Source organism: Dendrobates tinctorius, unplaced genomic scaffold, assembly GCF_039654945.1.
Source record: "Dendrobates tinctorius isolate UK_male_01 unplaced genomic scaffold, ASM3965494v1 ptg000024l, whole genome shotgun sequence".
In the NCBI taxonomy this organism is placed as follows: Eukaryota; Metazoa; Chordata; class Amphibia; order Anura; family Dendrobatidae; genus Dendrobates; species Dendrobates tinctorius.
The window spans coordinates 22,471,630-22,498,273 of record NW_027361692.1 but is presented as its reverse complement, the minus strand read 5'-3'; the positions used below and the strand labels follow the sequence as shown (position 1 = coordinate 22,498,273).

General features: G+C 41.4%; 1 protein-coding gene across 2 annotated transcripts in view; it reads left to right on the top strand.

Moving 5' to 3' along the window:
- Positions 1-26,644, top strand: part of LOC141084577 (isoaspartyl peptidase/L-asparaginase-like) — a 147,821-nt gene that overhangs the window by 47,468 nt on the left and 73,709 nt on the right. Inside the window, exons 5-6 of one of the 2 annotated variants that reach the window (XM_073569403.1) lie at positions 10,504-10,622; positions 24,594-24,656. In XM_073569403.1, the coding sequence (XP_073425504.1) occupies positions 10,504-10,622; positions 24,594-24,656 (182 nt within the window). The remainder of the gene's footprint in view (positions 1-10,503; positions 10,623-24,593; positions 24,657-26,644) is intronic. The other variant, XM_073569402.1, reaches the window with a different exon arrangement.

Sequence of the window (26,644 nt, the reverse complement as noted above, 5' to 3'; positions counted from 1 at the left end):
TTCCTTCAACCTTAATAACTATGTTACTATGTTACTATTGTCACCATATAATGAACACTGTAAAAAACAAAATCTGAAACACAATGGTGTGATTATGCTTTTTTAGCAATTCTACCACACTTAGAACTTTTTTCTTGCTTTCCAGTACATCACAAAATAAAATGAATAATGTCATTCAAATGTACAACTTGTCCTATAAAAATCAAGCCCTCACACATCTGTCAACTGAAAAAATATTTAGAGAGGCCATTCTTCCATTTTTGGCCTGTCTAAATCAGTCTAAAGTTACTCAAGACATTGAGTAAAAAATTGAGAATAAAATACAAATCCTTTCCGAAACTGACCCTTAACCCCTTCCCGACCTTTGACGTCACGTAGGCATCATGAAAAGTCTTGCCAATACGAACCATGATGCCTATGTGGCGTCATGAATTCATAGCCCCCTGCGGGTCGGGTGACCGAGGTCACTGTAAGGTCACCTGACCCGCACACACAGGACCCTTTGTACTTCACCACAGGGTGGGTGGCTTAGCCCCCACATGGCTATGATCGCTCTGATTGGCTGTTAAAAGTGAAACAGCCAATCAGATCGATTGTAATATTTCACCAATGAAATTTGGTGAACTATTACAATCCAGCCATGGCTGATGCTGAAATAATATCTGCCATGGCTGGAGACACCAATCCGACCCCCCCGTGACTGACGGCGCCGATCGGCCGCCGCCACCGACTGATGGCGCCGATCGGCCACTGCCGTCATAATCTGCTCCCCCTCCACTTCCCTCCACTCCCCCTGCCTTCCGATCACCCCACCTCACCCTCCACAGGGCCTCCGACGTCCCTCTGGTCATCCCGGTGTCCCGCCATCCCGGATCATGGGCGCCGCCAACTTGGAAAATGGCGGGCGCATGCGCAGTGTGCCCCCTGGAATCTGCCGGCTGCAGATTCATTCATTTATTTTCATCACTGTGATAAACTCTCACAGTGACCAAAATAAAAAAAAGTAAATCACCACCTCCCTTATCACCCCCCTAGGCAGACACAAATAATAAAATGAAGAAAATATTTATATTTTTACAGTAGGGTTAGAATTAGGGTTAGGGTTGGAATTAGGGTTAGGGTTGGAATTAGGGTTTGGGTTAGAATTAGGGTTAGCGTTGGAATTAGGGTTAGGGTTGGAATTAGGGTTAGGGTTGGAATTAGGGTTGGACTTAGGGTTGGGATTAGGGTTAGGGTTGGAATTAGGGTTAGGGTTAGAATTAGGGTTAGGGTTGGAATTAGGGTTTCGGTTGGAATTAGGGTTGGGATTAGGGTTAGGCTTGTTGCAGGGTTAGAGTTGGGATTAAGGTTAGGGGTGTGTTGGGGTTAGGGTTGTGATTAGGGTTATGATTAGGGTTGGGATTAGTGTTAGGGGTGTGTTGGGGTTAGGGCTGGAGTTAGAATTGAGGGGTTTCCACTGTTTAGGCATATCACAGGCTCTCCAAATGCAGCATGGTGCCACCATTTATTACAGCCAATTTTGCATTCAAAAAGTCAAACAGGGCTCCCTCCATTCCGAGCCCCGACGTGTGCCCAAACCGTGGTTTACCCCCACATATGGGGTAACAGCATACTCAGTAAAAATTGCATAACAACTTTGGGGGTCTAATTTCTCCTGATACCCTTGGGAAAATAAACAATTTGGGGTCTAAAACAATTATTTTTGTGGAAAAAAAATGATTTTTTTATTTTCACATCTCTGCGTTATAAACTTCCGTGAAGCACTTGGGGGTTCAAAGTGCTTACCACACATCTAGATAATTTCCTTGGGCGGTCTAGTTTCCAAAATGGGGTCACTTGTGAGTGGTTTCCACTGTTTAGGCACATCAGAGGCTCTGCAAACGTAACATGATGCCCGCAGACCATTCCATCAAAGTCCGCATTTCAAAACATCACTACTTCCCTTCCGAGCCCAGACGTGTGCCCGGACAGTGGTTCCCCCCACATATGGGGTACCAGCGTACTCAGGACAAACAGTACAACAACTTTTGGGGTCCAATTTATCCTGTTACCCTTGTGAAAATAAAAAATTGCATGCTAAAAATTCATTTTTTGAGGAAAAACATGATTTTTTTATTTTCACGGCTCTGCGTTATAAACTTCTGTGAAGCACTTTGGGGTTCAAAGTGCTCACCACACATCTAGATAATTTCCTTGGGGGGTCTCTTTTCTAAAATGGGGTCACTTGTGGGGGGTTTCTACTGTTTAGGCACACCAGGGGCTCTGCAAACGTAACAGGATGCCCGCAGACCATTCCATCAAGTTGGCATTTCAAAACGTCACTACTTCCCTTCCAAGCCCCGACATGTGCCCAAACAGTGGTCCCCCCAGATATGGGGTACCATCGTACTCAGGAGAAACTGGACAACTTTTGGGGTGCAATTTACCCTGTTACCCTTGTGAAAATGAAAAATTGTGGGCTAAAAATCATTTTTTGAGGAATAAAAATGATTTTTTATTTTCACAGCTCTGAGTTATAAACTTCTGTGAAGCACTTAGGGGTAAAAAAAGTGCTCAACCACACATCTAGATAAGCTCCTTGGGCGGTCTAGTTTCCAAAATGGGGTCACTTGTGGGGGTTTCCACTGTTTAGGCACATCAGGGGCTCTGCAAAGTTAACATGACACCCGCAGACCATTCCATCAAGTCGGCATTTCAAAACGTCACTACTTCCCTTCCAAGCCCCAACGTGTGCCCAAACAGTGGTCCCCCCACATATGGGATACCAGCATACTCGGGACAAACTGGACAACAACTTTTGGGGTCCAATTTATCCTGTTACCTTTGTGAAAATAAAAAATTGTGGGCTAAAAATCATTTTTTGAGGAAAAAAATGATTTTTTATTTTCACAGCTCTGCGTTATAAACTTCTGTGAAGCACTTGGGGGTTCAAAGTGCACACCACACATCTAGGTAAGTTCCTTGGGGGGTCTAGTTTCCACAATGGGGTCACTTGTGGGGCGTTTCTACTGTTTAGGCACATCAGGCGCTCTGCAAATGTACATGACACCCGCAGACCATTCCATCAAAGTCCGCATTTCAAAACGTCACTACTTCCCTTCCAAGCCCCGACGTGTGCCCGAACAGTGGTTCCCCCCACATATGGGGTACCAGCGTACGCAGGACAAACTGTATACCAACTTTTGTGGTCCAATTTCTCCTGTTACCCTTGTGAAAATAAAAAATTGCATGCTAAAAATTCATTTTTTGAGGAAAAAAAGGATTTTTTTATTTTCACGGCTAAGCGTTATAAACTTCTGTGAAGCACTTTGGGGTTCAAAGTGCCCACCACACATCTAGATAATTTCCTTGGGGGGTCTCGTTTCCAAAATGGGGTCACTTGTGGGGGATTTCTACTGTTTAGGCACATCAGGGGCTCTGCAAAAGTAACATGACGCCGTAAACCATTCCATCAAGTCGGCATTTCAAAACGTCACTACTTCTCTTCCGAGCCCCGACATGTGCCCGAACAGTGGTTCCCCCCACATATGGGGTACCAGCGTACTCAGGACAAACTGTACAACAACTTTTGGGGTCCAATTTCTCCTGTTACCATTGTGAAAAATAAAAAAATAGCGGGCTAAAAGATCATTTTTGAGGAAAAAAAAGATTTTTTATTTTTATGGCTCTACATTTATAAACTTCTATGAAGTACTTGGGGGTTCAAAGTGTTCATTACACATCTAGATAAGCTTCTTGGGGGTTATAGTTTCCAAAATGGGGTCACTTATGGGGGGTTTCTACTGTTTAGGCACATCAGGGAAACTGCAAACGCAACATGACGCCCGCAGAACATTTTATCAAAGTCTGCATTCCAAAATGGCGCTCCTTCCCTTCTGAGCTTTCCCATGCGCCCAAACAGTGGTTCCCCCCACATATGGAGTATCCGTGTACTCAGGACAAATTTCAAACAACTTTTGTGGTCCAATTTGTCCTGTTAGCCTTGTGAAAATAAAAAATAGCGAGCTAAAAATTCATTTTTGAGTAAAAAAAATAATTTTTTATTTTCACTGCTCTGCGTTATAAACTTCTGTGAAGGACTTGGGGGTTCAAAGTGCTCACCACACATCTAGATAAGTTCCTTCGGGGGTCTTGTTTCCAAAATGGGGTCACTTGTGGGGAGCTCTAATGTTTAGGCACACAGGGGCTCTCCAAACGAGACATGGTGTCCGCTAACGATTGGAGCTAATTTTCCATTCAAAAAGTCAAATGGCGCTCCTTCCCTTCCGGGCCCTGCCGTGTGCCCAAGCAGTGGTTTATGACCACATATGAGGTATCAGTGTACTCAGGAGAAATTGCCCAACAAATTTTAGGATACATTTTATCCTGTTGCCCATGCAAAAATGAAAAAACTGAGGCTAAAAGAAATTTTTTGTGAAAAAGGTACTTTTTTTATGGATCAATTTGTGAAGCACCTGGGGGTTCAAAGTGCTCGCTATGCATCTAGGTAAGTTCCTTGGAGGGTCTAGTTTCCAAAATGGGGTCAATTGTGGGGGGAGCTCCAATGTTTAGGCACACAGGGACTCTCCAAACGCGACATGGCAACCGCTAAATATTCCAGCATATTTTCCATTCAAAAAGTCAAATGGCGCTCCTTCCCTTCTGAGCCCTGCCGTGAGCCCAAACAGTGGTTTATGACCACATATGAGGTATTGGTGCACTCAGGAGAAATTTACCAACAAATTTTAGGATCCATTTTATCCTGTTACCCATGTGAAAATGAAAAAATTGATGCTAAAAGAAAATTTTTGTTGCAAAAATCAAAATGTCCATTTTTTCCTTTAGTTCCTGTGAAGCACCTGAAGGGTTAACAATCTGCTTGAATGTAGTTTTGAGTAGCTTGAGGGGTGCAGTTTTTAGAATGATGTCACTTTTAGGTATTTTCTGCCATATAGACCCCATAAAGTGACTTCTTTTTAGGTGGTCCCTAAAAGAATGGTTTTGTAAATTTTGTTGTAAAAATGAGAAATCGCTGGTCAAATTTTAACCCTTATAACTTCCTAACAAAAAAATTTTGTTTCCAAAATTGCGCTGATATAAAGTAGACATGTGGGAAATGTTATTTATTAACTATTTTGTGTCACATAACTCTCTTGTTTAACAGAATAAAAAATTAAAATTTGAAAACTGCAAAATTTTAAATTTTTTTGCCAAATTTCCATTTTTTTTACAAATAAATGCAAAAATTATCGCACTAAATTGACCACTAGCATGAAGCCCAATATGTCAAGAAAAAACAGTCTCAGAATCGCTAGGATCCATTGAAGCGTTCCTGAGTTATTACCTCATAAAGGGACACTGGTCAGAATTGCAAAAAATGGCCTGGTCATTAAGGTCAAAATAGGCTGGGTCATGAAGGGGTTAAATATGAAACCCATATATTTACTAAAATATAATAAATTTTATATCGCTTTCCAGTCAACAGACAGGTACTACAATGTTGGCCCAGGCAGAGTAGCTCATTGTTGGGTATTGACCAGTTCTACAGCTAAGCTTAATCCAATGGATGTGTGCGCAACAGCCTCTAAAGTCTTCATTTTGACTCAGAGGGTCAGACAATCACTAATCATATATCAAAGTCATTCCAGAATCCAGACTTCTTCCTAAGGACACAAACCATATACAGTTGTGGCCAAAAGTATTGACACCACTGCAATTCTGTCAGATAATACTCAGTTTCTTCCTGAAAATGATTGCAAACACAAATTCTTTGGTATTATTATCTTCATTTAATTTGTCTTAAATGAAAAAACACAAAAAGAATTGTCCTAAATCCAAATTGGATATAATTCCACACCAAACATAAAAAAGAGGGTGGACAAAAGTATTGGCACTGTTCGAAAAATCATGTGATGCTTCTCTAATTTGTGTAATTAACAGCACCCGTAACTTACCTGTGGCACCTAACAGGTGTTGGCAATAACTAAATCACACTTGCAGCCAGTTGACATGGATTAAAGTTGACTCAACCTCTGTCCTTGTGTGTACCACATTGAGCATGGAGAAAAGAAAGAAGACCAAAGAACTGTCTGAGGACTTGAGAAACCAAATTGTGAGGAAGCATGAGCAATCTCAAGGCTACAAGTCCATCTCCAAAGAGCTAAATGTTCCTGTGTCTACCGTGCGCAGTGTCATCAAGAAGTTTAAAGCCCATGGCACTGTGGCTAACCTCCCTAGATGTGGACGGAAAAGAAAAATTGACAAGAGATTTCAACGCAAGATTGTGCGGATGTTGGATAAAGAACCTCGGCTAACATCCAAACAAGTTCAAGCTGCCCTGCAGTTCGAGGGTACAACAGTGTCAACCCGTGCTATCCGTCGGCGTCTGAATGAAAAGGGACTGTATGGTAGGAGACCCAGGAAGACCCCACTTCTTACCCCGAGACAAAAAAAAGCCAGGCTGGAGTTTGCCAAAACTTACCTGAAAAAGCCTAAAATGTTTTGGAAGAATGTTCTCTGGTTAGATGAGACAAAAGTAGAGTTTTTGGGCAAAGGCATCAACATAGAGTTTACAGGAGAAAAAAAGAGGCATTCAAAGAAAAGAACATGGTCCCTACAGTCAAACATGGCGGAGGTTCCCTGATGTTTTGGGGTTGCTTTGCTGCCTCTGGCACTGGACTGCTTGACTGTGTGCATGGCATTATGAAGTCTGAAGACTACCAACAAATTTTGCAGCATAATGTAGGGCCCAGTGTGAGAAAGCTGGGTCTCCCTCAGAGGTCATGGGTCTTCCAGCAGGACAATGACCCAAAACACACTTCAAAAAGCACTAGAAAATGGTTTGAGAAAAAACACTGGAGACTTCTAAGGTGGCCAGCAATAAGTCCAGACCTGAATCCCATAGAACACCTGTGGAGAGATCTAAAAATGGCAGTTTGGAGAAGGCACCCTTCAAATGTCAGGGACCTGCAGCAGTTTGCCAAAGAAGAATGGTCTAAAATTCCAGCAGAGCATTGTAAGAAACTCATTGATGGTTACCAGAAGCGGTTGGTCGCAGTTATTTTGGCTAAAGGTTGTGCAACCAAGTATTAGGCTGAGGGTGCCAATACTTTTGTCTTGCCCATTTTTGGAGTTTTGTGTGAAATGATCAATGTTTTGCTTTTTGCTTCATTCTCTTTTGTGTTTTTTCATTTAAGACAAATTAAATGAAGATAATAATACCAAAGAATTTGTGTTTGCAATCATTTTCAGGAAGAAACTGAGTATTATCTGACAGAATTCCAGGGGTGTCAATACTCTTGGCCACAACTGTATATGGTTTGTGTCCTGAGGAAGAAGTCTGGAATGACTTTGAAACGCATTGACTTAAAAACCTGAAATAAAAAATCCTTTATTATACTTCCATTTGAATCTTCATTGCCTACCAGTAGCCCTGATAAACCACATTTGGCTCCTTTTTTTCCCCTTTTCTGGTCAGAAGACCTGTGAATCTGCTGGAACTGTTTTAATGCGCATTCACGGTTGTGTGTCACACAACCTTATGAGTGTGACGATAGGCACTTCTCACAGTCAAGTCCTGAGTCAGAGTGGTCAAGGAGTCCAAGGTCAGAAGCCAGGAGGGTACATCATAAACAGAAGGAACAGACAAAAGCCAGGTATGGTTCTGAGGTCAGAGTACCTGAAGGATAACAGATCGGAGCAGACAGATTTAAACAGGTGGATGGTCAGAATGAAGTCCAAGGTCAGGCAACAGATCAAACATACAGAATTCAAAGCACAGGGAGCACAAACCTCACTTGTTGAATGTATGTCTGGCAGTGATCTGGGAGAAGCTGATCAGTTAAGCAGGCATAGCAATCACCTGGGATAGTGAACACTTGGAGACAGCCGACACCTCCCAGTCACAGATTGGCTAGTTGAGCTGTCAATCATACTGACAGCTCAGCACACCCCTAAACCAGATTGAATGGCCAAGCTGTCAATCAAAGTACTGATAGCTTTAGCACGCCCCTGTACCAGATTGGACAGCATTCCAGACACCCTGAGGGGTGGAACTGTGACAATGAGGTTAGTATACCTTTCATTTGCATAATTGTTATTCTCAGATAAGACCCTAATTGCACTTTTTTTGGTCCTAGTTTCTACTTTACCAAATGTATATTGATGCTTTAATGTTTTAGGCTTGGAAAACTTCTTTTAAGGCTAATTAGTTGCCTTTCATTTAATTCAATTTAATGGCACAATGAAGAGTTGCATACTTATTTTCTCAATAAATTTTGTTCAATACTCCATTTTTTTTACTAAAGCTATACAAAGAGTTTATGCCAGTAATTTTAATTCAGTTATGATGAGAGAAAAGCAGCACCATGTGTAGGGCACACTTTCCGAACATAACAATGCCATTCATAGTGCAGACATATGGAATGGGTTTAAAGTAGACCAGCAGGTGCACTGGGAAGCCTGCCAAAAGAGTTTTATAGAAGTATGCTTTCATTGTCACCTTGAATTTACCGTGCTAGGTGCTAGTCAGAAAACATGTGAACAGCTCCTCAACTGATAGCATAAAATAACACTATTTCCTACTGGGTAACAATAAAAATAGCCTGGTACTTCTCCTACATGGCAATGTGCTAATTTTGTGCCATTCATCTTATGTCTAGATTTCATTACTGATGACACTTGTGTGAATAATGTTCCCTCTATAAGGACTGTCTTCCTCTGATCACAGAACATTTAGAACTCAATTACTGTTGGCACATTGGAGATTATTAAACTGCAAAATGCAATGGTGTTTCCTGACAAAGTGGGAAAATTACCTTTAAAATATTTCAATTTCTTATCAAGTTTGTTTGATTATCATAGTGTGCTGTCCTAATCACTGCTTTTCTCAAAGTGGTCCACAAATTACAATCAATGGTAATGTGAGTTCTGGCAAGCATGTCAGAAATATTGTAAAGTAATGAGTCTCAGATCTGCAGATACAAAAGTGGCATTAGGAGGTAAAAATGTAAAAAATAGCATAAAGTAATATAAGCACAAGTGGGGAGTCATATTAAAATTTCAGTGAGAAAATTATAATTGACTTTCTCTATTTTAAGATAATCAACCTTGGAAAAGAAAGTATTTGATGCTGGAAAACAAAGGATCACAAACATCTCATTCTGTGGATTTTCACTGCATTAGGCGTCCTACCACTTACCAACAATTTGAAATCCATGATGATGTGTAATAATCTAACATTACTTAGTCCATGGACTGAGAGCTCATGCCAATTCCTTGTTAAAGAGAATGTGTCAACAGAAAGTGACTTATTGCTCACATCATATCATCACCAGGATTTCTCCACGTAATGTACGGCAAGCATCTTCAGCCTTGAGCTGTAGCACTCTAGTATGCTGTATGTATGTTCTCAATCCGCTCTGCAAGGCACAAAAAAACCTTTTATTAGGCTCATAGATGGTCCAAAGGGTGTCTTTGGTCTTGATCTGGCACCTCCTCTCCTCTTACGATCATCATCCTCCTTCCCTGCCTCACGGAAAAGACACGTCCTGCGTCATCCACATTTTGTCCCCTATTGGGTTCCTGCATGGGAGTACTGCTCTCTGTAGTGTGCATCCCCCATAGGTAAAGCCAGCGCATGCGCTCTACAGTGCTTTACAGTGAGTCAAAACCAAAGACAAAAAATTCTGATTTTTTTTTAGTGCACCTACATTCTCTTTAAATGGGTTTCCCCACAAGCAAATTAGATTTTAATTAATAGATCTTGTCATAAAAATATGTTTTACTATTGGATGTATAAAAAAATGTTCCTGTGCTGAAATAATTTGATCATACCACATCTCCTGGGCAGGGGAGAAGAAGAAGCGAAAGAGAGTATACAGACATTACAGCATGGGATCGCAAATTAATCTTTTTGTGAGGCAAAGCATTTCAGTGCTTGTTGTTAAGCAACATTTTACCTGAAAGAAATAATTATTTGCGATCCCGTGCTGTAATGTCTGTATATTCTCTTTTCCTTCCTCCCCTACCCAGGAGATATGGTATGCTCAGACCATGTTCCTGTACGGTCAGACACAGAAGGGGCCCATTTATAAGATTATCACAGCACAGGAACTTTTTTTTTAAACGCATCTAATTGTGGAATGTATTATTATTATTCAAAGATCTGTTAATTAAAATGTGGATTAAAACTAACTTTGTTTGTGGTAAAATCCCTTTACGTCCCTTTTTAATGTGTTACATTTAATAACATTATTACTTTTAGAATAGGTCAACCGTGATCATTTGTAATCAATACAGCTTCATCAGTTGTGGTTTCTGAGATTCTATGAGTGCTAGGAAAGTAGAATAGATTCTTTATATATTTCACTTAATTGTGTACATGAAGACACTATGAGATCATAGTCTTCCTTATTATATTATAAAGAATATTTTGTATTTCAAGTATATTGTAGGTACTGAATAATTTAAAATGCAATTATGCAATATGTTGAATTAAATACTGCGTTTTACTATTTTCCCTAGGATGCATGATACTGTTGGTGCCGTAGCAATAGATTCAAAGGGCAACTTATCCTGTGCTACATCAACTGGCGGGATAACAAATAAAATGGTTGGACGGGTTGGTGATAGCCCAATTATAGGTATGTTATAGAACTATTTTCAAAATTTATGGAATTTTTCCCAACATAGTGGAAAACCATATATAGACTAGAGAATATTTGGGAAGAGTAAATAACTTATAGTGAATTACTTCTTTTTTTGCTAAGATTTCTGAATATTTCTTACCTTGCAGTTCCAGAGATACAGTTATTAAGGGTGTTAGAAAGATGCCTAAGATTTTGTAGATTTCAAATCCTCAGTTTTCAATAAAGTTCCATAAATTGCCTTCATCTGAGCATTCTGTATGGTCCTTTGTCCTGCACTCGGTGGACAAAAAATTAGGCATTACTTACACAAATTAAATAATATCATTTTTAATTTCTATTTTGCCAACATATTCCATACCAATTTATTTTTCAGAGGGCAAAAAAAATTAAAGCGCATGAAAGATCATTCAGACATGCAAATTGCCTCTTCAGAGGGAAAGAGGACTTGAATTCTATAGCGCCACCTGTTGGAAATAGCAATCCTACAAGTCACAATCGACCCTTCAACGAGTCTTGTAATATGACTTAAGATTAAAGCCAAATCAGAATCTCAATTTGCAGACACAGTGTTTCGGGCTATTGGCCCTCATCAGTGCAAAGTATGAGAACTGATTTGGCTAGGTGAGAGGCTCTGGACATGGGAGTTCTTGCAAGGGTTCCCATTTGTCTCCCTTCAGCTTCACTGACCACAACTGTTTGACTAAGGATGTGACATTTTCCTGTATCATTTTAAAGGCAAAAAATCTATTTGAAGAAAAGAAAAAAAACTTAATCTGAATGAGATGTGTTTGCACTTTAGCAAATTAGAACATCAGTACATCATACACAAGTATCAAATACTTTATTATAATGAGGTGTTTAACATTCAGCAACAAATAATGATCACAGTGGTCTTCAGTAATGTTCACTTTGTATCAGGAAGAGGACTCTTTCATGCTATAGACTTAATTGCCTAATGAATAAATTATACGTTACGCTAGTAGAATCACTGTATAGGGAAAATGCCTGATGACTCTGCTAGCATCGCTTCCTGGAAATAGGAATTTTGTATAGTTGTAAATACTAAAGCTGAAAGCTAGACAAGACAATGAGTGTTCTATGAGTTCAGTGAAATTGTGAAAGGTACAGACACCAGCACTTTGGATGTACTGCACATTAAAATGAATTATTTAGTGCAAGTTAATAAAATCTCCTGATTGTAATGTCATTTTAGAATACAAATAGTGCTTTGAAGTGCAAAATTTTCATGAAATAAATTGTAAATGGCTTCCACTTTACACTTAGTCCTGTATTGGAGGCCATAATAATTAGAGATGAGCGAGCACTAAAATGCTCAAATTCTCTTTACTCGAACTGAGCAATTCCTACTGTTCAGGTACTCGCTTCGAGTAACGAGTATAATGGGAGTCAATGGAAAATCTGAGCATTTTTCTGAAAATGTTGAAATGGATGGAAAAAGTCCTGAATGAAAGTCCCCTGGAAGCATTTCTGACAAGCAGATCGCTGCTGAGAACAATGGTGTCACACTTTTACTCCATTTTAAGGACGGACAAATAAAATATTCAAAATCAAAGAGAATATTTTTGCTTTAATTTCACTTGTATATAAGATAAAATTTTAAAAGGATTAAAAAAACTAAAAATTTGAGTAAACCAAAATTGAATTTTTGATTTAAAAAAATTGGAAATTTCAGAAGGAAACAAGAAGGGCCAAAAATTAGAGACTCAAAGGGAATCAGCCTGTATTAGACATAAAGGAGGCCCTCATACACATTCTGTTGAAATTGTCATGTAGTGGTACTTCTAGACTCATAAAGGTTATGTACTACGTGCAAAACCTGCCAAAAATTTCAAGCATGATCATCCATACATCCTTCAAGGCACCAACTGTACTGCCTCATTCAAATATTGTGAACAAAGTGTAGTTGTGGTACTTAAACACCCATAAAAGCTCTGCACGCAGTGCAAAGTCTGCCACAAATTACAAGCACAGAGCTGTTGGAGAGATCAGTGCAAAAATAGGGTCTTATCCGAGAGATATATCAGGTGGTAAAACCAGATTACACTCACCTTCTAGACATATTCAAAAAGCATCAAATATAAACCTAGCACTCAACTTAAAGGTATTTGCAAGGCGGTTTATTGTAGTACACGAAAAAAGACGTTTCGGTCAATGTGACCTTCTTCAGTTATGATGAGAATAATCTCTCTAAGGTAATGAGCATGTCAGTATATAGGAAAGGGGCAAACGTGCCTCCAGATGCGGTGTCCACCGGCCAAAGTGCAAAGCCAGGAAAAAAGTATTATGTAGGCTCATCCAGTCTTTCATAGACCCTTGAAGGCATCAATTGGCAGACCTCATTCAAACACTGAAGATTAAAATCACTTTAGGTGCTTCAGTCATCTGGTAGTGTGGAAAAGCCGGGGTTAATCCAGGCTTTGTTCAGTATTATCACAGTGAGCCTGTCAGCACCTATCTGTTATGACCCTCCCAAGTGTCACTAAAAACCAATACGCTAGCGGTCGGGCAGCACAATACCTCCAAGGCATAATGGTGTCCAGCTTTGAAATCCAATAATTGAAGGTCGCAGTGGAATTATGGATTACACTGGAATTGATTGCCAGGTATTGCGTGACCATCTTGAAAAAATTTTCCCTCCTTATCAAAAATACTCGGTCATAAGGGCTTGGACACTGGCAGGGTGTCATGAAATTTCCCCAGGCCACTTCCCTGTCTCCACCATGATGACTACTCTCCATCTGCTCCTCCTCCATCTCTTCCTACTCATTCCTCTGCTGCTCACAAAGTCCTGCCAGCTTGTGCAGTGTGGAGTTCCAGTGCGTTGTCATGCCGCACACCAGTCAATGAGCTGGCACTTGCATGTGGCGGTGGCAGCTGCAGCTGACTTGTGTAAATGGTCGCTAATGCAGTGTACCCTGACTAGAAGCTCTGGCAAATATGAGTAGGCTTTCAGAAACTGCTGAACTACAAAGTTCTGCATGTGTGCCAAGCATAATATGTGTGTGAGCTTGCCAAACTCCACACACCATCATGTCTGGTTGGATGTTCAGCAGCGAGAGCCAATCTTTTTGGTCTGTTATTCCTTTCAATAATTCTCGTGTGGTGTGCGGTTTGTCTCCTAGAGAAATTAGCTTCCGCAGAACCTGTTTCCGCTTTGTTGATGCAGTGCTGCAGAGCTTTCAGCTTCCAGGTGATGTGGACAACTTGCTGTGAGATAGCACATTGCAGATGGATGATGAGCAGGAAAGGGTGCAGGAACTAGTGTAGGAGGAATGATCCCAAAAGAGGCTATAAGTATTAAAGCTCATCCATTAGAACAATATATATACCAAAGAAAAATGGAACCAAGAGCAATAAATAACATATATAATTTTATTGTTATCCAAAAAATAATAAAATACAAGTTTGTAATGAATCAATCACAAAATTTGGGATATATAAGGGAATCAGCAACACCCAGTTACCACACACGGATAAGGAAGGGTAAAAAATGGCGATATGTAAACAGTTGCATATAATAATAATGGCCTAGTGAAATGCACAAAAAGATATAGATAGTATTCTAAATTTGTTACCCTCCACAAGTAAGGAGGGGAAAAAATAAAAAAAATATTAAATATATATATGTATATATCCCTGATATGAAAAGGCACAATTTTTACTCAGCATTCATATAAGGTGCAATAGGGCATAATAAAGTGATCCCTAAAAGGACCTACAAATGACCAGTTACAAATATTGATTATGACCTAATAGAGTGCACAAAAAATTGATACTATTCAAAATTTATAACCCATCACAAATGAGGAGGGATACAAAAAAATATATACACATATATACATATATATCTTTTATATAAAAAGGCACAATTCTTTCTCAACATTCATATAAGGTGCATCAATCAAAGGACCTACAAAATAGAACATGGAACATGGAGAAATAAAAATGTGGCCTGATATCTGAGATAACTGATGCCGTAATACATACACTAGTCTGTAGAGAGTAAAGTGTTCCTATAGCCGGGTCTACAATGTAGCCTCAGACAAGGGAACCATAAGTCAATGTTAGTTGTGACTACTATCCAGATATATCAGGCAAAAACTGATTATATGCAATACATGCAAATTCTAAACCTTTTGCCAAAACCAACCTTTCTGTGATGTGGGCTGCGGGACCCCAATGCGTGTTTTGCTACTTGCCCCCCGAAGAAGGCAAGGCTCAAGGCTGGCTAGAATTATCTTTAGGATATGGGCTGCCTTTATGTTCTCCAGTGGTTCACATGACCTCTCCTCAGGACAATACCCCTTCCAATCAATCAAGAAGAAAGTTTTCCACCTAACTTTCTTCCTGGCCAGTATATCCCTCACCTCAAAGACGTTATCTGAACAGACAGGAGGAGGAGAGGAACCAGAGGAAGAATGAAAACGATTAAGTATCACAAGTTTGAGGAGAGAAACATGGAAGGTGTTGGGAATACGGAGCGAGGCAGGAAACCTCAATTCATAGGCAATGTCATTAATTCGTCCCAGGACCTCGAAAGGACCAATGTAATGGGGTCCCAATTTGAAAGAGGGAATCTTGAGTCGAATATACTTGGAGGAGAGCCAGACTTTATCACCAGGTTGAAAAGGAGGAATGTCCAAATGCCTTTTATCGGCATGCCTCTTCATCCGAATACACGACTTCTCAAGTGTCTTCTTGGTCTCCTTCCAAATCTTAGAAAATTCCATGGTCAAAGAGTCAGCTGCCGGGACACCCGAGGTAGGAGAGACCAGCAAAGGCAGGTCAGAGATGATAAAAAATGGAGAATTGGCAGCGGATTCACTGGTATGATTTTTGTATGCAAACTCCGCCCAAGAAAGAAGATGGACCCAATTGTCCTGGTGGGCATTAGTAAAATATCGGAGATAAGTGGTCAAGACTTGATTAGTCCGTTCCACCTGACCGTTGGACTGTGGATGATAGGTGGAGGAGAAGTCCAGGGTCACATTCATGAGCTTACAGAGAGCTCTCCAGAACCGGGATGTGAATTGAATTCCTCTGTCTGACACGATATGTTGCATGAATCCATGGATCCTGAAGACATGTTGTACAAAAACCTTTGCCAACTCAAGAACGGATGGTAAGCCTGGGAGCGGGACAAAGTGGGCCATTTTAGAGAAACAGTCCACAACCACCAGAATAGAAGTGCAACACTTGGAGCATGGAAGATCGGTGATAAAGTCCATGACTATATGCCACCAAGGGACCGAAGGCACAGAAAGAGGATGCAAGGCCCCGGAGGGTAGTTGTCCCAGAGTCTTATTTCTGGCACAGGAAGGGCAGGAGGCGGTAAAATTTTCAATGTCCCGGTGAAGGGAAGGCCACCAATAATGACGGGATATAATAAGACAGGTTTTCTTGGTTTCTGCATGGCTAGCAATTTTAGAAGAACGGCCCCAGCACAACACCTTCTCTCTGTCCTCCGAAATGAATGTTTTACCTGGTGGAAGGGTATCAAGATTCAGGGGAGCCACGGTGATGACCCTGGAAGGATCGATAATATGGGATGGGACCTCCTCCACATCAATAGCCTGGAAGGATCTTGACAAAGCATCAGCCTTGACGTTCTTCTCACCTGGCCAGAAGTGCAGCTAGAAGTTGAAAAGAGCAACGAACAGAGACCACCTGACTTGCTGGGGGTTGAGTCTCTGTGCAGACTGAACGTAAGCCAGATTCTTGTGATCGGTGAAAATTGTGAATGGATGCACTGCTCCTTCAAGAAGATACCGCCCCTCCTCCAACACAAGTTTTATAGCAAGTAGCTCTCTATCTCCAATGGAGTAATTGCGTTCAGAAGTAGAAAATGCTTTAGACAAGTATCCACAAGTGACCAGACGACCGGACAACCTTTGGGAGAAGACTGCACCAGCCCCAGTGGTGGAGGCATCCACCTCGAGAATGAATGGTCTGCTGGTGTCTGGACGATGAAGTACCGGAGCTCTTGCAAAAGCTTGCTTTAAGGTCAAAAAGGTGTTCTCAGCTTCTTCAGACCAAACATGGGGATTGGCCCCCTTGCGGATGAGAGACGAGATGTGCGTGATTAGAGAGGAGAAGTGGGGTATGAACTGCCTGTAATAGTTTGCGAAACCAAGAAATCTCTGGATAGCCCTCACCTCGAGGGGTTGCGGCCAATTGAGGATGGCAGAAACCTTCTTGGGATCAACTTTGAGACCAGAATCAAAGATGATGAACCCCAAAATTGGCATGGAAGAGTGCTCAAAGATACGCTTCTCGAACTTGGCGTAAAAGTGGCTCTCTCTCAGACGTAGTAACACCTGACGAACGTTCTGTCTATGAGAAGACAGATCTGGAGAAAAGACGAGAATGTAGTCTAGATACACCACCACGCAGGAATACAGGAGATCCTGGAAGACGTCATTAATAAACTCCTGGAATACTGCAGGAGCATTACAGAGGCCAAAAGGCATAACCAAATATTAGTAGTGCCCATCCCACGTGTTAAATGCAGTTTTCCATTCGTCCCCGGCATGGATACGGACCAAGTTGTAGGCCCCATGGAGATCAAGCTTAGTGAAGATTCATGCCCCTTTCAGGTGATCAAAGAGCTCCGGGATAAGCGGCAGCGGGTATTTGTTCTTGATCGTAGCCTTGTTCAGACCACTGCTACCTATACAGGGACGGAGAGAGCCATCCTTCTTCTTCACAAAGATTTCCGAATAAAGCCTCTGGCCAAATTTTCCTGGATGTACTCCAACATGGCCTGGGTCTCAGCTGAGGATAGTGGATAGATTCTGCCCCTGGGAGGGGCTGAACCAGGTAGAAGTTCAATTGGGCAATCATACGGTCGATGTGGCAGAAGAGTCTCCGCCTCCTTCTTGCCGAAGATGTCCGCGAAGGACCAGTAGGCAGGAGGTAATCCGTCAGGAATTGTAGGAGACCAAGGAAGACTGAGCGGATGAACCGGCACCAGACATCGTTCCTGACAAAGTTGTCCCCAGTGCAGTATGCCACCTGTATGCCAGTCAATGATGGGTTCATGAGCCCTAAGCCAAGGAAGACCCAGGAGAACGGGATGAGATAAATTAGACAAGACATAAAATGCTATCTTCTCCTGATGCAGGGCTCCAACCTGCAACGCCACATCTTCGGTAACCTCAGTAACCATCTCCTGCAATGGTTTGCCGTCCACCGATGCTAACATCCGAGGATTCTCCAAGGTCTTGGTCTGTATCCAGAACCTGCAGACCTCCTCAAGCCTAATGAAGTTACCTGCCGCTCCCTAATCCACATAAGCTACCTTAGAGAAGCGCTTGGAACCCACGAACAGCTGGATGGACAGAGACAAGGGTAGAGAGGAATCACATGCACCTTGAGAGACCTCTCTTACCTGGCCTAGGTAGAGGAGTTTCCCAGATGCTTTGGACAGGATCTGAGCAAATGGGAAGTGTCTCCACAGTAGAAGAAGAGACCTTGCGCGAGTCTCTCCTTACGACGCTGCTCCGCCTTTTTGAGCCAATCCACCTGCATCAGCTCAGATGCAGAGGCCGAAGAGGACATCACAGGTCATGGGCTGGTTAGCCTGCGAGGGGTCAAGGACGGACGAGGAAAACTTCTCTCCCAGGGAAGATTCACGAGAGCACTCCTGAAAGCGTAGATCTATTCATGTAGCCAGGGAGATTTAATTCACTAAGGAAGTTGGTGTATCACGTCCAGCCAGCTCATCTTTAAAACGAACTGACAGACCTCGCCAAAAGGCCCCTACCAGAGCCGTGTTGTTCCAACTGAACTCGGAGGACAGAGTGTGAAACTGAATGGCATATTGAACCACAGAAAGAGAATCCTGGCAGAGATTAAAGAGGGACTCAGTAGTGGAGGTCAAGCGGCCTGGCTCATCAAAGACTCTGCGAATGGTCTCCAGAAAAGTTGACAGCTGGGAAACAATGGGATCATCACGCTCCCAAAGAGGGTTAACCCACGCCAAAGCCTAACCCTCTAAATGAGACACCACAAAAGCCACCTTAGCCCGATCAATGGGAAATTGCTTTGGCAGGAGCTCAAAGTGTAGACGACACTGATTCAGAAAACCCTGACACAGCTTGGGGTCCCTGTTATACCGAGGTGGTTTACCTTGACGGGGTGGAGGGTGCGGGGCCTGAATCTGTGCCGAGGCAGCAGACTGAATAGAGAGCAGTCAGTCGTCCACCGACGCCATGTAGCTGAGTATGTGGGCCTGAATGTCCAGCTGCTGAGCAAGCTCCTGTTGGAGACTGGCTAGCTGGGAGGCGTTCCCTGGATTGGAGGTCTGTAAAGCTGGCAACCGGGACTCCATGGACTTCATGAAGGACATGATCCACATGTAATTCTCCCGCAAGTAAACAAACTCCTTTTGAGCAGCGGCCGAAGCACCAGCTGGGTCTATGGCCTGATTATACTGTTATGCTCCAAGAGTGGACCCTCGGATTGAGATATCCGAACCCACCTGAGTGAGCTGGCCTACTGAAACCACCCCCTATACAGGGAGCATCAAGGGCAAGCCCAGGGGTTCGGAATACCACGACAGCCAGTACCAAGGGACGGCTCAAAGGAGGCAGGGAAGAGAATGAGGGGTCTATGGGGTGATGGAAGGAACAACAGGAAACAGTATATGTAGGCAAGGTGCGGACAGGGACACAGAGCACACAGCAGGAAGAAGAAAGGACTGGAATGGGATCCGTGGGCCAGGAGCCGAGGGCGCAGAGCAGGGTGTGGACACAGGGAGATACCTGGAAGCCGGGCACCTAAAGCAGTCACATAGTAGGCACTATCAATAATCAGGCACTTTCTCTTACAGGAAGCGGCCTGATATACCCTATAGCCACTGCCCAGATTGGGCAGTGCTTCCAGGACCCAAAACAACCCGACAGCATTAAACTGTCGGAGAAGCCGCGACCTAAGTGGGCGGGTGCGCATGCGCGAAGCCCAAGATCTCCAGCGCAGCTGAGGACCCGGAAGTGCCGGCGAGACGCGGCGGGGACACGGTGAGGGACCCGGCCAGCGGGTGAAGGGACCCACCCAGCGGGTGAAGGGACCCAGCCGGCAGGTGAAGAGACGCGGTGAGGAACCTGACTGGTGGGCAAAGAGAGGTGAGTAGCAGATACTGTAGATACAATGTTTTGATTGCTTCTTAGTATATTTTATTGTAAATTTGCAGTGGCCAAAAAAGTTTGGCATTTTTTATTTTTTTTCTTGTTACGTTGTTTATCAATCAGATGAATTTATTTTATATTTTGATAGATTCAGACGCAATACCAAATTACCAAATACAGTATGTGTAGTTTTTAATTGTTTTATATTTTTAAAACTTTTTTCACTTTTTACTGTATATAATCTATGGGGTACTGTTAAGAGGAAGATGAGAGACACCAGACCTAACAATGCAGACGAGCTGAAGGCTGCTATCAAAGCAACCTGGGCTTCCATAACACCTCCGGAGTGCCACAGGCTGATCGCCTACATGCCACACTGCATTGATGCAGTTATTGATGCAAAAGGAGCCCCAACCAAGTATTGACTGAACATACATTTCAGCAGGCCAACATTTCGGGTTTTAAAATCATTTTTTCAAGCTGGTGTTGTAAAGTATTCTAATTTACTGAGGTAATGACTTTTGGGTTTTCATTGGCTGTAAGCCATAATCATCAACATTAACAGAAATAACACTTGAAATAGATCACTCTGTTTGTAATGACTCTATCTAATATATGAGTTTCAGTTTTTGTATTGAAGAACTGAAATAAATTAACTTTTTGATGATATTCTAATTTTGTGAGATGCACCTGTAATAGTTCCATTAGGGAACTTGAAGCTGCGATTATCCGATCACTTGTATCAGCTGTCAGTTTCCCTTTGATTTGAACATGTTACTGTCTTTAGATGTCACAATTGTAACAAAACAGTTGACCCCTTTGTGACATATGACATAAACTTACATAATATTTTGTGTGTCGCTGTCTTTGATGCAGGTTTTCACACTGAACCTACATCTTTCCCCGCTCATGACGGCAATGGTATGTATAGTAAAAATCATGATCTCTGTCTTTCTCTGGAGCATCACGATGACAGGCAAGGGTGTCATCAGCAGACCCCTGTCTATTATGGTAACCCATCAGCGCCCTGCGATCACGTCACAGGTGCTCCAATTGCAGCGTAGAAGATGCACTGTTCTACTAAAACATGTTAAATGCCACTGTCAGAGACTGATAGTGGGATTTAACAGGTTAACTGTGGCAGGTGGAACTCTTCTCCACCTGTGTCTGATAGAGGCAAATGATGGCTGACTAAATCAGCCATATTGTGTGGCGAAAGGAGAAAAATGCGGGCTCGGCGTGCAAGCACGCATCAAAAGCAGGGACATAAGTTTACATCATATGTTGTGAAGGGATTAACTGTCTTGTTCAATGGTGGCATCCTATTACAGCAACATGTTTGAATTAAATGGAAACTGACAGTTGATCCATGCTGCCCGATCTACAAGCAGAATGTATCAGACACTGGTTGTATGATACCAGCAAGACATGTTTGACTCTGAAAGGCTGCAGCATTGGAGACGAGTCTCCCTGCATGTTTGGGTGGCCTAAAACCTGTCACTCCAGGGCAGTGAGCAGGTTTTCTGATTAGTCTCACATTCTATGCTGTCCCCAGCAGAATTTAAAGTATGTTTTCTCTGAAATGTCGCAGCATTTCAGAGTCAAACATACCTGGTTGGAATCATAGGAATCATACAGCCAGTGTCTGATACTTACTGACCGTGGATTAATTGTTGGTTCACTTTAAGTGAGAATGATCCAATCATTCATTAATGTTTGTAAAGAAACCACTATATACTCTGGGCATGGTGGAAGATGAAACCGGCAGGGCGTAGAAATAAAAGAATATTAAATATTATATGTGTAATATATAATAAAAAAGCACAGAAAATAAAATAGAAACTAATCAAAAAATGGCCTTTATTAAGATATAGAACAACAATAGGTGTACACTTAAAATAAATTAAAAAGGCACCCCAAATGTGTACATGGTATTATAAGTACATAATAAGCTATATAATAAAGCTTTCCTAATAACCATGCTGAACTGGCTCAATGATTGACAGGTAAATAAAATACATGCAATAACCCACAACTAGAGTTGAGCGATACCGTCCGATACTTCAAAGTATCGTATCGGATGGTATCGGCCGATCTTTAAAAAAAGTATCGGTATCGCCGATTCCGATACCGGAAGTCCCATTCAAGTCTATGGGACTTCCGGTATCGGAATAAGAAAAACCCTTTCCTGCCCTTGTACAGCCTCTCTGGGGTCTGTACGGGCCTTTCGGGGGGCTGTGCCGGCCTGCCAGGGGGTCTGTGCAGGCTCCGGTGGTCTGTGCCGGCCTGCCGGGGGGCTGTGCCGGCCTGCCGGTGGTCTGTGCAGGCTCCGGTGGGCTGTGCCGGCCTGCCGGGGGGCTGTGCCGGCCTGCCGGGGGGCTGTGCAGGCTCCGGGGGGCTGTGCCGGCCTGCCGGGGGGCTGTGCCGGCCTGCCGGTGGTCTGTGCAGGCTCCGGGGGGCTGTGCCGGCCTGCCGGGGGGCTGTGCCGGCCTGCCGGTGGTCTGTGCAGGCTTCGGGGGTCTGTGCAGGCATCGTCCGATGGGACTACAAGTCCCATCGGGCGATGCCTGCTACCATGACAGTGATTGACACATTAGCCAATGATGGGACAGTAATAGTCCTATCATCCGGCTAATGTGTTGAATGTAAAAAAAAAAAAAAAAAATTACATGCTACATACATACAACATGCATACTACATACATGCTACATTCATACTACATACTACATACATGCTACATTCATACTACATACTACATACATGCTACATACATGCTACATTCATACTACATAAATACTACATGCAACATACATACTACATATATACTACATACATACTACATATATACTACATGCTACATACATACTGCATGCTACATACATACTACATACATGCTACATTCATACTACATACTACATACATGCTACATACATGCTACATTCATACTACATAAATACTACATGCTACATACATACTACATATATACTACATGCATGCTACATACATACTACATACATACTACATGCTACATACATACCACATACATACTACATACATACTACATGCTACATACATTCATACATATATACTACATGCATGCTACATACATACTACATATATACTACATGCATGCTACATACATACTGCATGCTACATGCATGCTACATACATACTACATACATACTACATGCTACATACATACCACATATATACTACATACATACAATACATTCATACAATACATACATAGACATACAGTACATATAACATAGAGTAACATACTTACCAATACTTGTCACATTGTTCCCCGAAGCCATTGTCTTTTCCGGAATAAATATTAACATAACAAACCACAAAAATACTCACCCACGATCCGAAGCAGTCCACGAGTGTGTCCCACGACGATCTTGGGTAGAGAACTGCAGCATCAGCTGATGCTGCCGTTCTCTACGGGCTGCAGGAATCCAATGACGGAAGGTAGGTATCCTTCCGCACTGTATTCCTCCGCCACTTAAAAAAAAAAAAAGTCCCTAGTCTCACTTTATGCCATTGCTGTGTGGGAAATTTGCCCTGCATATCATCACAAATGGATGTATAACTTATGGGGACATAGGTAAAAAAACACCTAAAAACCAATATGAGAAACAATGGATCATATAAGGATAAATATTATCAAAAAAAGAAGGGGGCTTGTGAATAAATATAAAGTGCAAAGTGCTTAAAAAATGAAAATGAAATATATATATATATATATATATATATATATATAATAAAATAGATAACAATGTGCAAACATTAATAAATGCATTTTTATATATACATTTTGATTTAAAGTGCCAAATATATATGAATAATGCTAAAATAATTATTATTACAGACATAAATTGTGCAATAAAAATAAATAATAAATAAGGGAATATATTCCTAAACTAATAAATGTGAACAATGATGTGAAATATATATATACACAAAATATACAATATACATGATTAATGAAAAAATAATATAATATACTTCAGAAATATAATATGTCTATATTCCATATCACAATAGATGCATGGACATAAGCATAAAAATCTTGTCACTGTTTCTTCTTTCGAAATGTAAACCGGTCCACCATAGTATAGAATATCGACCAAAATATCTACAAAAATAAAATAAAAGGTGAAAATTAAAAAGTGCACAAAAAAATACTTTTATAAAAATGGAATAAAAGATAGACTCTCATTTAAACCCAGTGGAGACACAGTGCCCAGTGTCCAAGTCCACTGGGTTTCTAACTGGGCAAGACGATTACTGACATTTCCACCTCTAATCCCATTACATATATCTATGCCAGACACTTTTAATAAAGTAGGATCACAATTGTGATACATTTTGAAGTGTTTTGGCAGAGTTTTAAGGGAAGCCAAATCAGGCAAAATTTATCATTGGAAAAGACATATGAGTAGCAATCAGAATAGAGAACGTTCTGTTTCCATTACTTCAAATCCATCAGTCGGTGATACCTCTGTTGCCTCCTCTTCCGCCTCTGTTTCATCTATGATTACCACCAAGAGGAAAAGAAATTTGCGCTTTCTTCCTAATAAGAAAAATTAATCTCCGGATTTGAACCCCAATCATTTAAAGGTAATCAATCTAAGTACCTATACTTTCTCTCCTGTAGAGATTGATATATTATGTAGAGGGATTATGTTTTGCCCTACAGCAAACTTTGACTGTTTTACGGCAGTTAAAGATTTACATCTGTTTGCCAGGAGATTACTATTCAAACGTATGTTTCATAACCCCAATACTTTTGAATTTCTTTCAACAGAGGCGGAACAAAAGGCATTAGTCGATCTCGAACAATTAGCAAGAGAACGTAATATTAATGAAGGTGAGATTCCAGGTGTTATTAAAAAACCATCTACTAAATTCCCTCCATTATCCTCATGTCCAAATATAGATACTTTTGTCAGAACTGTAAGTAGTGAATTTCAAAAAATTCCCTCATACAGTCATGAAGACAATTTGAACAATGAGGAGAGGATTTGTCTAAAGGTATCCAAGATATCGTGTTCAAACCAGCAGATAAGGGTGGGAATGTGGTGGTATGGCCTAAGGATATGTATGAAACTGAGGCATTTCGCCAGCTAAACAATCCGGATTGTTATTAGAGGTTGACGTTTAATCCTCTCCTGAAATTTCAGGCTGAATTGAAAGTATTATTAAATGATGCAAAAGAGGATGACATTATTACTAATGACCTCTTTCTGGCCTTACAAGTTCATGAACCCACTATTCCCACCCTATATCTGCTGCCTAAAATACACAAAAACAAAGAGATACCACCTGGTAGACCCATTATATCTGGGAGAGTCAATTTTCTAGAAAATGTAAATAAATATATAGATTTTATCTTACAGCCATTTGTGACTGCCCTCCCGTCATATACAAGGGATACCAATGATTTTCTCAAGAAAATTGATGGCTTAAACATTGATGAACATTCCACTTTGGTCACATGCGATGTGGAATCTTTATACACCAACATCAGGCACACCGATGGGATAGCTGCTGTATCTAATTTTTTGCAACATTCTTCTTTTTCACAAGCCTTTATTATATTTTTTATTAATTTATTAGAATTTGCGTTGTCATACAACTTTTTTACTTTCAAGGATTCCTTTTTCCTACAGACCCAGGGAACAGCTATGGGTACATCATTTGCCCCATCGTATGCCAACCTGTTCCTGGGTCTGTGGGAAAGGGACCTATTTTTGTCGGGCAAGTTTGAACAGATGGAGCGTGTCCTTTTTTGGACACGCTACATTGATGATATTTTCTTTATTTGGCAGGATTCCATCGGTGTGCTACCAGATTTTATTGGTGTATTAAATTCTAACAACATCAATGTGCATCTCACATATCATAGTGACTTTAAAACCATAGAATTTCTTGATGTTCAAGTGATGAGGGATTCCAATAACTACCTTCAGACCGACTTGTTTAGGAAACAGACTTCTGTTAATGTGCTTCTCCACGCATCATCTTCCCACCCTCGTACCCTTATCAATTCAATTCCTATTGGGCAATTTTTACGTTCAAGACGTATTTGTTCCACAGACACGGATTTTCTGAAACAGGCTGATTTATTAAAAGAAAGATTTCTTGAACGTGGCTACAGCAGGCGATCATTGAAGAGAGCCTTTAATAGAGCTAAGCATACGTCACGCCATAATGCTCTTTATACGTATACGAGTACATCTAGATCTAAGGAAGTAGTCAGGTTCATAACTACTTTTAATGGTCAAAATGAACAAATGAGATTTTATCTAAAAAAATTTTGGCCCATTTTAAAAAATGACCCAATCCTTTCCAAATATATTGGTGACTATCCAAACATTGCTTTTCGCAGATCACCAAACCTTGGTGACCGGTTAGTGAAAAGCCATTATACCTCTAAACCAGTCACGAATTTCATGACTCAATACACACGATCTGCAGGGTGTAAACCCTGCAGCTCTTGTGTAGCCTGTTGCAATATTATCAGAACTTGTACATTCACCAGTTCTGATGGATTGCGTGTCTTTGACATAAGGAAACCCATTACTTGTTCATCTACAGCTGTGATTTATTATGCCACATGCCCATGTTCCCTCATCTACGTTGGCCTCACCACTCGCCAGCTCAAGGTGAGGGTCCGTGAGCATGTTTTGGGCATAAAGGCAGCTAAAGAAGTTGAAGATATTGCTTCCCTTAAAACTCTGCCAAAACACTTCAAAATGTATCACAATTGTGATCCTACTTTATTAAAAGTGTCTGGCATAGATATGATATGTAATGGGATTAGAGGTGGAAATGTCAGTAAACGTCTTGCCCAGT